This window comes from Canis lupus, chromosome 20 (genome assembly GCF_011100685.1).
Source record: "Canis lupus familiaris isolate Mischka breed German Shepherd chromosome 20, alternate assembly UU_Cfam_GSD_1.0, whole genome shotgun sequence".
In the NCBI taxonomy this organism is placed as follows: Eukaryota; Metazoa; Chordata; class Mammalia; order Carnivora; family Canidae; genus Canis; species Canis lupus.
In genome coordinates this window covers 27,860,675-27,872,935 of record NC_049241.1, presented here as the reverse complement: position 1 = coordinate 27,872,935, position 12,261 = coordinate 27,860,675, and the positions used below count along the sequence as shown (strand labels likewise).

The 12,261-nt window shown below is 40.2% G+C and overlaps 1 protein-coding gene across 2 annotated transcripts in view; it reads left to right on the top strand.

The window, feature by feature from the left end:
• Positions 1 to 12,261, top strand: part of SYNPR (synaptoporin) — a 290,161-nt gene that overhangs the window by 177,030 nt on the left and 100,870 nt on the right. For both annotated transcript variants that reach the window (XM_038565948.1, XM_038565949.1), the window contains one exon: positions 6,339 to 6,463. In XM_038565948.1, the coding sequence (XP_038421876.1) occupies positions 6,339 to 6,463 (125 nt within the window). The remainder of the gene's footprint in view (positions 1 to 6,338; positions 6,464 to 12,261) is intronic.

Genomic DNA, 12,261 nt, shown 5'->3' with positions numbered 1-12,261 from the left:
AGGAGTTGAGACAGGGAAAGGAGGAACACCCACTACAGGTATTAATGAGCAGAGAGGTGTTGCTGTAGGCAACAGGGGCTCAATCTCAAAAGGAAGTCTCTGAAAAACTGTACTGAATGCACCTCAGAGTGGCAAGAACACTGGGGTTTTGTCCACTAATTTCCATCCCAAATTGGTTGAAAGCCAGCAGAGAAGTCACTCCAGAGGACTTCCACCATGCTCCAGTCACAGGCTGAGCACATTCCCACTGCCTGAGAAAGCCCTCAGCAGAGAGGCTCTCAGTTTTGGAGGGGGAAGCCTTTGGTGTGTAGATATACCTGACTAGCTTCCTGAAGCTGCAGGTGGCCTCTAGGGCCAGCTACTGGGATATAGGCAGGGCATCAACAGCTTCTGCTACAATAACTAAGTGAATAAGTGATTGGGGGGCAGCTCAGGTGGCTCAGCAGTTTAGCGCCGCCTTCAGCCCAAGGTGTGATCCTGAAGACCCGGGATCGAGTCCCACATCGGGCTCCCTGCATGGAGCCTGCTTCTCCCTCTGCCTGTGTCTGTGCCTCTCTCTCTCTCTCTCTCTCTCTCATGAATAAATAAATAAAATCTTTTAAAAAATAAGTGATTGGGTGGATAAATAAATGAAAGAATGAATAGTTGTACCTGATGAAAGAGGAGTAAGTCAACGCAGTAAGCCCAAGGTGAGTAATATGAATAACAGAAAATAAGAAATAAGAAGAGTAAGTCAATGAAATAACACCCTTGCTCCTAGGGAGAATCAAGGAAGGTCCCTTGGGAGCAGTGCTGTGCTAGAGCACAGCTGATGGTACAGCTCTCCTTCCAATCAAGTTTACAGGTATTGGGAGGATAGCTTGGGATTGGCCATAGTGGGAATATTCACACCATGGAAATTGACAAATCAAATGCTAGAAATCCATGCTTTATCCTGTGGAGATCTGATTGTCAGCACACACAGCTCAGTGGCAACATGAGTATTGGTACTTGGTTTCAATTTTCCAATCCCTTTTATTCTAGTCTCCTTACTCTCACTTATTTCTTCAAAGGTATCCCGAGGTTGTATATCAGGCCACGGAAAATGTCCCCTCCCTAACTTTCCTGAAGACCACAGGTTTCTGTGAGAGCTATTAATCACCCTGATTTCTTCTGATTTCTTGTCCTCCTCTAACCTATTGCTTTCAACTATGCCTTGCAAATTAACCAGAAGGATTAATAGCATCTTTCATTGATATTCCTTGTGTGGTTCACTTAGTTCTGAGGAGGGAGCTGCTTGCCCTCTTTCCAGGGAAAAACCTTTGGTATCATTAAGTGTGCAAAAGTGTTTCTGCTATTGCTGATTTTGGTTTATAGATGCTTATTAAGCCAGAAAATGCAAGACAATGCTTCTGTCTCTTTTACCTGAATGTATTTCTAAACAGTCTGCATGCAAAGGAAATCTCTGCTGGTTAATTTTGTCCATTTAGAGAATAATTTTTTGTTGTTAGGAACAGAACTGTAGATCATCCAAGACAGTAGTGAAATGAGAGTTCATCACAGGAGATTATTTTCAGTCTCTTGAATTCAAGGGAAGTGAATGATGGGGCCAGTGGTTATGATATTGATTATCTTAAAATGTCCTAGAGGATGAGGTGTCTGCTCTGTTTGAAAACTGGAAACTTGAGGAAAGATAGCCACACAGAGGTTTTATAATTTCACTTGGTTGGGTTAAATGGACTTTTGCCCCAGCGTTATGACCCCAGTATCTACAAAGGTGAGTAAATAGATTGCATTACCAGAAAGAGTGCAATGCTAGCTGAGGATATATGGGCAGAGCCCAGGGTTTGGAAAAAATGACACAAGCATACATATGCACACACAGACTCCATATCTTCACATCTCTCAGACAGTTGCTTATAGTACTTGCTGAGTCAGCCTCAGATGGAGGTCTTTCTCTCTAGTCCCTCTCTCATCTCTTCCAAATACCCCCACATACCCAGTTCCTTCAGGCTCTTTTCTCTCTTCAGACTTATAGAACTACCTCGAGTTCTCATTCTTTCTTGGCCATATAACACAGTTCCCTCCCAACATTGGCCTTGCAGAGCCAAGCATCTACAAGATGCACCAACCTTCTTCCTCTTGCTAATTTTAACAGCCTCTCAGAGAAATGATTGTCAAGCTATGGAAATTTCTGTCTTTTCACAGTGCCTTCCAAGAACCTCCCTTCTAAAATCCTCCACCCCATCAAGGGTGATAAGAAGGAAGGGAGGAAGGAAGGAAGGAAGGAAGGAAGGAAGGAAGGAAGGAAGGAGAGAGGACAAAGAGCACAAAGCATCTATTCTGCTTCGCTAGTGAGCTGCCTGTATGTGCCTCTAAGACACTCAGGAGAAGCATGGAGAACCACAGGCCACTAAAGCACGATGGTGCATTTTTTTTGGTCAAAGAAGACTGGAATGTTTGATATCTAACTCCCACCTAGCTGGCTAGAAATTGTTTTCCTGCTATTGTAGAGCTAATTAGAAGAATGCTGACTCAGGGAATCCAGATCCCAGGATTCTAGTGCCAACTCTGCTCTAACTCAGTGGGAGCAAGTGAATTTTCTTCTGGACTTCTCCGTTTTTTCAATAGTATAGTAGTACTAGTGATGGTAGCAAAGGAAGAAGGAGAAGGAGGAGACACTTTAATATTTGTTGAGGGCTGTGAGCCTGATGCTTTACATATGTTCTCCAAGCTAAAGCACACAAAATCATATGAGGTAAATACTATTATTCTCAGACTCTTTCATTATCTAATTGCCACACTGACCTTCCACTGGCAAACTTTTCCTCCCTTGGGGTTTCACTTGAGCTGTTCCCTCTGCCCAGAGCACTTCCCTCTACTCCCCATGGCTTCCTTTCCTTCATCCTCAAGGTCTAAGCTTACATGTGACTTTCCTCAGGTGTAACTTCCTGTGTAGAAGAGCTTCCTCCCCAAAACACATAACAATTTGTAATTGTTTCGTGTGTATGTTCTTTCTGACTCTGTCTCCCCCATCCAGCATTGAGCTCCATAGTGAGCAGGGACCTTCTTTGTCTTTGTGTTTACTCTTTTATCTTTCTGTTCCTTCCCAGCTGGCACCAAGTAAGTGCAAAACATTAAACATCTGCTGAATGAACCAGTGAATTAGTCCTGATTTAGGAGATATAGGAACTTAGGTTTGGAGAAGTTAAATAACTTGCTCAGTGCTTGACAGCTAGGAATTGGACTCAAACTCGGGTTTTGCTTGGCTCCACAGTCACTCTGCCCAACCACCTAGGGAGAGTGGGTGGGCAGACTTCTGGGAGGGGAATCCGTGAGAGCATTTTCCAAGTTTCCTCCTACTCTACGTTCCTCTTCAGTTTTGACCCCCCGAAGAGCTTCTGGTCCCCTTTTCCTACTTTGTCTTGATGTATTCTAATTACAGAGCTAGGCTCCCGGCTGATAGAGTCTGAAGGAGTTGATTTCACTCTCCCAAATATGGAATCAGCCATGCCTGTAATATGTTATTCACTCAGCAGGATCTGACTCTCCCAGTGTTGTACAGACATTATCTGTTTAATCCTCACCAAACCCATGTGAATTTGTTATCGGTCACACAGTATGATTTCTCTTTAATCAGTAAGGACTGAGGAAGGGAGAAAGTTAACCAGAAAGCCCATAGGTATCATTTTTAACTTAAGTACAATGTCTTATATTTTCAGAGCTCAGTAGAGGTTAAAAGAAAAAGTAGCAGTGTGTGTGGTTTTAATAGTTTGACACCTTCCTTCTATGCATCTAACGTTTTGAATAGTTAAAGAAATAATAATTATCATTCCATCTTAAGTTCATTACATGGTAGTATTAATAATCCTTACTGTATATAAAGCACTTTAATGTAAGATGAAAAGCTAAGAGTTAGTTTCCCTTAAAGCTATTAAGCACTGAAATTAGCAGGATTTATCGTTATGTCCCTTCAACTCCAACTAGCTACATTTTAATGTTTTAAGGAATTTTTTAAAATGCAACTGCTTAGAGCCTTTCTGCTATTCTTCTACATCTTTAATATGGGAATGCTAAGCTTCACACACACACACACACACATCATCATCACTGTTAAGAGAAAATAACATCACATATGTTAAGTGCTGGGCCCAATACCTGGCCCATAGTAGACACTTAATAATGGCAAGAATGGACAGTTCTCCTAACCTTGACATGTACAAGTGCTAATTACACGCTTATGATTCTTGCCAATAGAAGTGCACATGTGCAACTACAACATAAATCTCTGCATGAATTGAGAGGGGCTGCCCATAAATATGTATTCCATCTCACTTAATCCTCTCAGTGATTCAAGAAGATACAGAGGACATTCCTGTCTTACAGATGAGAAAGCATGGACAGGATACAGCCTGTCTCCATAGCCATACCACAGAGTTCTGGGCTCCCTTACTCCACTCTTCCTTCTGGAAGAAATCTTACTGAAGGCAGTATTTTGACATGACACAAAGGCTGAAACATCCAGTATTATAGAATGCAACTTAGATTTAAGAGTTGAACAATTAAACTCATTTCCTCCTATTCCTACCAATACTAAGAGCTGACAGAAAGAGAGCATTTGGTCGTGAGAAGTGAGCAGATGCACGCCACCGGGATAAAAATCAGGTTCCCTTCAGCCTTGGTGTTCCATGTGCATCAGCCCCAGATTGTGGAGTGGATTGGAGTAGCTTCTGAACGCCTCCTCAAATGCTATCAATGAAGCAAACTAGGAAGAAAAGTGAAGCAAAACAGATCGGTTTTTCTGGAGTGTTTGGATGCTGGTTCACTGGGGCTGATGGTCATGTCAATTTAGCTAAACAGTAAGTCTGAATTTCCTATTTTATGGCCTGGAATATCTTACGAAGGAGCCATCCACATCTCTTTAGAGTAATAACATTTATTGAGTACTTACCCTCTGCCAGGATCAGTTCAAATGCTTTACACACATAAACACAGTTACTACATCTACTATATCTTTTGGTTAAGTTGTTTCCATTTTTAAAATACTTATTTTTGTCATTAATCAGTCTGTTTTTCCTATTGAAGTCAGATGGCCAATTGAGACCAACAGCTCTGAGACTTTTGCACTACCAAGGAAGACTGAGGTGGCGGGTGTTATGGATAACACTCATTTCACCAATAGACTTGATGACATTGCCAGTTCCCGCAGCTTTCTTGTCCACAGCAACTGTCTGCTTTGTGTTATGAATAACAAAATAATCCAGAGGAATTATTATGAGTGCTGTTTTACTGATAAGGAAACCAAGACATGGGAAAAATTAAGGAAACTTCCTAAGGTCACATTCTGGAACCCATACATTTAACCCTTATACAATAATTCTGCTTTGCTGTGCAAAGTGAGTTAGTGTTACTAATGGGACCCCAAACTACCTCAAGAAGCTGAATTCCAAAATGAAAATAAAATAAAGAGGATTATTACAGCATGGGTTAATGTTAAAGTGCACTATATTGACTTTCTTTGGAAATGAGCAGGAAATACTTTGAATTTCGCCAAACTGACTAAGTTTAGCAGACAGTTTAGCATTTGCTTCCCATCTTAGGCCATCCTTGGTCTCCCAGATGTATCTTCCTTTTTTAAGACTTCCCTGATTTCCCATTCCTAATTTTCAGTACCCAATTTCCGCAGATCCATGTTCTATACTGGAATAGATTATGAATTAACTTGTAACTAGTTGAATCTTATAATAATTGACAAAGAGCAACTGATATAGAGATGTAACAACCAGGGAGGCTTTGAGGCTGACATATACTGAAATCTCATGCTTTGAAGTAGTGCCTTTTAGATACTCATATATTCTCTTTCAGCCCTTTAGCTCTTAAATTCTATGCCTTTTTAAGAAAAAAAAACTATATTACTCCAAAAAGATAAAACATGTTTATTGCAGAAAAAACAGATAAACCAAAAGAAAAACGCAAGGAGACACCTCAAATTCTTCCCACCTGGAGGCATCCATCATTAATCCCTTAGTGTGTTGTGTAACTTTCCAGATCTTTCGATATGAGGTCATATCCACCTTCTGAGGTATGACAGCTCTTTACACAATCAAACATAGATATTTTGTCCTTGTGTTCGGTTTTCCTCAGAGTTATCCCAGATTACCAGGCTTTTTTTTCAGATACCACCTCAACAGTCCGTATCATCCTCCTGGCTTTCATCTCCCAGCCTGAACCCAATATGATGTCACATTTCAGAAGAACCATAACCTCTCTCAATTCAGATGCTCAACTCCTATTGATATATTTCATTAGATTAGCATGATTCTAATGACTACCTTCTTTCTTGTTTCTTTTTTCTACAGCTTTTTGCAATCTTTGCATTTGCAACATGCGGTGGCTATTCTGGAGGCCTGCGGCTGAGTGTGGACTGTGTCAACAAGACGGAAAGTAACCTCAGCATTGACATAGCATTTGCCTACCCATTCAGGTAGGGAATAGCTGCTCATGCTCACAGAGAGGCATTTTTTTCTTTCTTATTTTAAAGGAGCGGGAGGGAGAAAGGGAGAGAGATAATCTTAAGCAGGTTCCACATCCAACATGAAGCCCAGTGTTGGGCTCCATTTCGTGGCCCTGAGATCACCACCTGAACCAAAATCAAGAGTCTAATGCTTAACCTAGCGAGCTACCCAGACGTCCCTAGCTGGTATTATTTTTTAAAACAACTTCCAGCATAATGTTTGGCATCTCATTAATCTACTCTTTTATTCACTTCAGTTTAACATTTATTGAGTAATCACCTTGTGCCAGACATGGTGCTGGCTCTGGAATTACAGAGAAAAGTAGAAATTGAAAACTTTTCTTAAATAGGAAAGTACAGTGTTTGCCAAAATCTCTCCCATGGAGTCCTAGATATTTAATGTTTAATGTAGAAAAGGAGGAGGGAGAGGAGATGTGGGGAATAATTTAAAAATTATATAGTCAAATAAGTTTAAGAAATACTTTTTAGCACTCTAGCACTCTGCCTTTCTAATGCACATTTTGAATCACCAAGAGAAACACAATGTTTCCCAAATATGTTTGACCGCAGACACCTTTCCTCACTAAGCATCTCAGAGGATCTGTATATCATGGAACACATCCTTATTATATTGATTTAGTGAACTTTCCCTAGTCTAAAACAAAAGTACCTCAGCTCATAGACAAAGAATCATGGGAAGTGGCATTTATACCAATATACTGAATGATTTTTAGGAGTAGAATTAATAAAAGTTGCAAATGCCTCTGCTCAAGTAGATACTCTCTAAAATAAAAATAGAGTGCAAAGGTCAGAAATAGTAAACATAACCTGGTAATTTGGTTTAAAAAAAAAAGCTACCTTCATGACTAGAAATGAAGCTAGAGGGATTGGTGAAGGGTGCTTGCCACTTCTGAAGTTCTGGATGAACTCCTTAGCTTTAATGGAGAATGGCCAAGCCAATGCACACTCACTGATCAATATGTGGGATCGAGGATAGGAGATAAGAACTACCAATGGCTGGGATCTAGCAGAGGAGTTAAGAAATGTCAATGGCTGGGTACCAGGGGTAGAATGCTTAATAACATTATTCATGAAATTGTAAGGTGTGCATTGCTTCTACAATGATTTCCTACCAAAAGATGTGGTAGCAACAGATGACTTGAAAGTCTGTCCATTAAGATTTGAAGAGTAACAGGTCACTAAACAGGTCTCTCTGTCTCTCATACTGGAAAAGAATAATCAAGAGACCTGGTTAGACAAGAAAACAGTGCCTGTTTTTTTGTTTTGCGTTTTGTTTTGTTTTGTTTTGTTTTGTTTTTGTTGGTGGAGAGCAGGGTGATATTTAATTTCATGCCATCATTGGTTATGTGTACAATTTGAAAAGACACTTCAAGCAAACAGTTTCCAGTATTGGGCTTAATTTTCTTCCCAAGACATATTGTCAGCCAATAAAAGGCAAAGAAATTGGATAAAAATATTTATTGCCATCTATGAGTACAGTGACCCACTTATTTGGAATATTTTTACTTGGGTTCTGAAACAAAGATATCAACCATTATTTTTTCAGTAGCAGAAACTTGTCTTCCAAACACTACCTTGCTTAGAAGCTCTGTATATAAAACAGACAGGAGTCCCTGAGAAAGTTGAAGCAGGTGAGGAAAGAGACTGGAAGCACAGAACTTGTCTTCCTTCACCTTCTCCCTGCCACACACATCCTCTACCCACTCTCCTCCTGCTACAGCACCTCTAGTATCTCCTTAGAACCCTGGGCCTCCTATAAGTACTGTAAAAACCAGTTCTAGAAGAAAACAAGAAAGCTTTTGGCTTTCTGATTACCACATCTGTACAACATTTAGAGTCTACTATCAGGAATTCAGTTTAGCCCACTCATCCCACAGAATGTCTTACACTTTTGCCCCATTAGTGTCCATCTAAAAGATACCCATACCATTCCAAAAACTAGAGTGTTTTTTTACTAGAGTTGCAATTCCATTCATACATTTGGATGCTTTAAAATGTTGTACCATTATCTTCTTGAGGAAGCTGTCAATAGTAAGTGACAACATCTAGAATTTATACAGATTATTTTTATGCCATTTGTTTCAAAAGAAGTTGGGTTAGCAAGAGGCTGATGACATAAATCGTGAAAAAGGTTATTTTCTCCTGAAACTTTACAAGCCAATGCCAATGATTTTATCATAATCTTAGAAATAAAAGAGCATTCACCAGTTTCTAACTATTCAGTTTATTGCAAATACAAGGAAGACAATAAACTCTAATACCAAGTCTGTAAATGACAGAGCAAAGGAAACTTACTTAACTTCCTTATCAGATTATCAGGTGTGGGATAAAGTCAATTTAGAAAATGTTAGATAATTTACAAAATATTCGTGTGCTGCTTCTGATACATATGCCAAAGTGTGTAGCTCCTTTATACCACCAGATGTACATATTTTTGACTCATATCAGAAGGGATTTACATTCAACAATATATTCTTTTACTATGGGCATAAAACATTTGTCCTCTACCTTCCTTTTGACTCGTGATTAAAATGAGCAAGTAATATTTAACCATTTTCTTACCTACTATATGTGCTCATTTGGTTAAAAAAAACTTGCTTGATAATTTGGAGGGTTCTGGATTCAAAATTTTTAGCCCTTTATACACAGATGTGTGAAGTAGAGTTTTTTATTGTAAGGAATTTAATTTCCAGAGAAAGTGTACTTAAAGAGTGCCAACTAACTCTGCATGGATACTTGATACATATCAAATGGAGGACGAAGATTAAGGAGTTTGGGGGCTATGGGAGCAAAGATTTTCATGGAGAAGGCTAGCTCTAATGGGCCCTAGTGATGAATGAATAAATATGCAAATACCTATTGCAAGCCTGCTATGTAACAACCATTGTGTTAGCCTCATTCATGTATATCATGTGATCAGTACACCAGCCCAGTGAAGCAAGTTACCATTCCTCTGATTGAGTGGGGAGAAATTGGTTCAACAACACATAGAAAATTCATTCTAAACTTTTGGATTTCATATATTCTACTAATTTGAATAAAAGCTAAAGAAAACAATGTTTAGACTGTTGGACGCATGGTGAGAGAGAGCAAAAAAATATGATAAGGAAAAGTGACAAAAGTGGTAAAGGCAGTTTTTGACAAGATTTTAGAAGATCTGTAATTTCTAGGGGATTGAATAGGGAAAAGGAGTTACAGATGATAAAAAGAATAATAAGGAAAACCATTTTGAAGTAGAGAATATAGATTTGGATTTGATTATGCAGAGTTTGAAGTGTCTTCTATCAGGAATTTTTGTGCTAAACTCATGTAAGAAGAAGAGGCACAGCCTGAACAGAGTTCAAAAGAGTTGTCTTCATGCAAAGAAAAGGAAGTCCTGGAAGAAGAGAGGTCCTGAGAGAGATGGAAGAACAGGAGCACAGGGCTAACCTATGGGGGATGTCTGTGCTTATAACAAAGGAAGGACATGAGGAGTGACTGAGGAAACCAAGAAGAATCAAGTGATGAAGAGCTGAGACAAGTGCTAGTGCTTGGTGGCACTAGCACAGTCCTCCTGGGGTTGTGGCCTGAGTGGGGTAGGGGAATGAGATTCTGAGCCTAATTCTCAGGATTCTTGAAATAGAATTTGAAGAGGGGTCTTCTGTATTGAGGGAAAGACAAACTAGGGTGCTCAGCTGGGTACTGACCACATACAACCTGTTCTCCCCCTTTATAATCATAGACACTTGCTCTGATCCTACCACTCCTGTTTGGAACATGGGGACAGGTGCAGGTTGATGCCAAGAATTCTGTGGCATTTGGGTCATTACCTAGTAATGCTAGCTCGTTGGGGGGGAGAGTATTTTTTTTCTCAAGATCCATACCCTAGAGCAGTGGTGATAAACTGTTTTACCGTAAGGGCCAATTTGGGGAAAATAAAAATGTTAAGGGCTGCAGTGTTTTATTCCTGTGTTCAGGAAATGCTGCATTTGCAATTACATTTAAGCATTTGTTTATTGTTTCTCATTACCGAAGGGTTTCACTCTTTTTTGGCTAACGTTTCAGAAGTTTTATAACTACAGTATCTCATCATAATGTTGTGCATTAAAATAGATTTTGCGTGTGATGAGACTGAGTGGTTCTACGGGGCAGGGAGAGCTGGAGAGATTTGAGGGTGGTGTAGCCAAAAGGTTAATGGTATATCTTTTGCCAAAACTCTGGCTTCAAATCCAAGCTCTGACACCTAGCAGATGGGCAAGTTATAATCTCCCTGGACCTAGGTTTCCTTATTGTAAGAAGGTAGTACTTGCCTCTTAGTATGATTGTGACCTTTCAGTTAAGTCGTACAAGTTATTTATGTAACACAGAGTTTGACACACATGAAGAGTTCATGGAATTGTAGTGTCCTTGTTGTAGATACGATTAATAGGTTTTTTTTTAAGATTTATTTATTTATTAGAGAGAGCATGTGCAAGCAGGCGGGAGGGGCAGAAGGAAAGAGAGAGAGAAAATCCTCAAGCAGATTTTCTGCTGAGCATGGACCTCTGATATAGGGCTCAATCCCAGGACCCTAAGATCATGACCTGAACTGAAATCAGGAGTCAGCTGCTTTAAAATTTTTTTTTAAAAAAAGGAGTCAACTGCTTAACTGACTGAGCCACCCAAGCACCCTTGATTAATAGAATGTAATGCAAGGAACTAGCACCAGAGTATAGCTATAGACCAAGAATAAGGACAGTCATATTTGGAGATTTCTGCAGTGAAGACAAGAATCGTCATTTGTAGGGAGTGTCTGCAGAGATCACAGAAAATGTGGTACAGTGGCTACTGGCTTGGAATGAGTTAAGTGAAAAAATTAGTGAATGACGAATTACTCTACCCTCACCCCACAGTTCCCCTCCTGACCTGTGTAGATGGGAGTACTGATGTTAAAACACTTCCCCCAAAACATTGGTGGTGTTGGGGACTTAAAAGGATTCCTTAGTTTGGGTTCTCACAGAAGCACCCCTTGAGACAAGGATTTGTAATTGTCTGGGCAGGTGATCCCTGGCAGTACCAGTAAGGCATAGAGAAAAAGAAGAAAACCATAATCAGTAGATCAATAAGGAGACCAACCTTCTTGGGTTGGAATGAGGTGGAGGGAAGGAGAGAGGTAGGAGATGAACATTGAAGAAGCAGACAGAAGCTGGATCACATAGGATCTTGTGAAATAATATGAGGAATTTGGATTTTATATGGGGTGAGATGGGAAGTTTTCGGAGGTTTTGAACAGCAGAACCATGCAACTTTATGTTTTTGAAAGATCTTGCTTGTGGCTATAAAATAGTCTGGGGGGGCATGAGGCAATGGCGAAGTCAGGGAGGCCAGTTAGGAAACCACTGCAGCCATCCAGGGGAAGGGGAGGCAGTGGCTTGGACAGGGACAGAGGCAGTGGAGAGGGTGCTGTGTGGCATATAGGTGGCATATAGCACTGTTCGCATGGTCATCCATGGCTCATCTCCTATGGGAATTTTCATCTACAACCTAACCCTGTTTGTCATCTTTTACCAGCTTTCTCCATCATTTTTGTGAGTAAGGCTGAGTATTATTTGGTCAGCATGGGGACCAACTTCAGTTTATCATAGGCACCTTTTGGTGCCAAGAATTTTTCAACACTGCATGAGGTTGTCAACCAGTGCAGTCAACAACACACACATAGGCAGCCAGCTGACCTAACTTAAATGGAAACTTACAGAATTCCATTGAGACAGCTTTGCACCCACATCTCC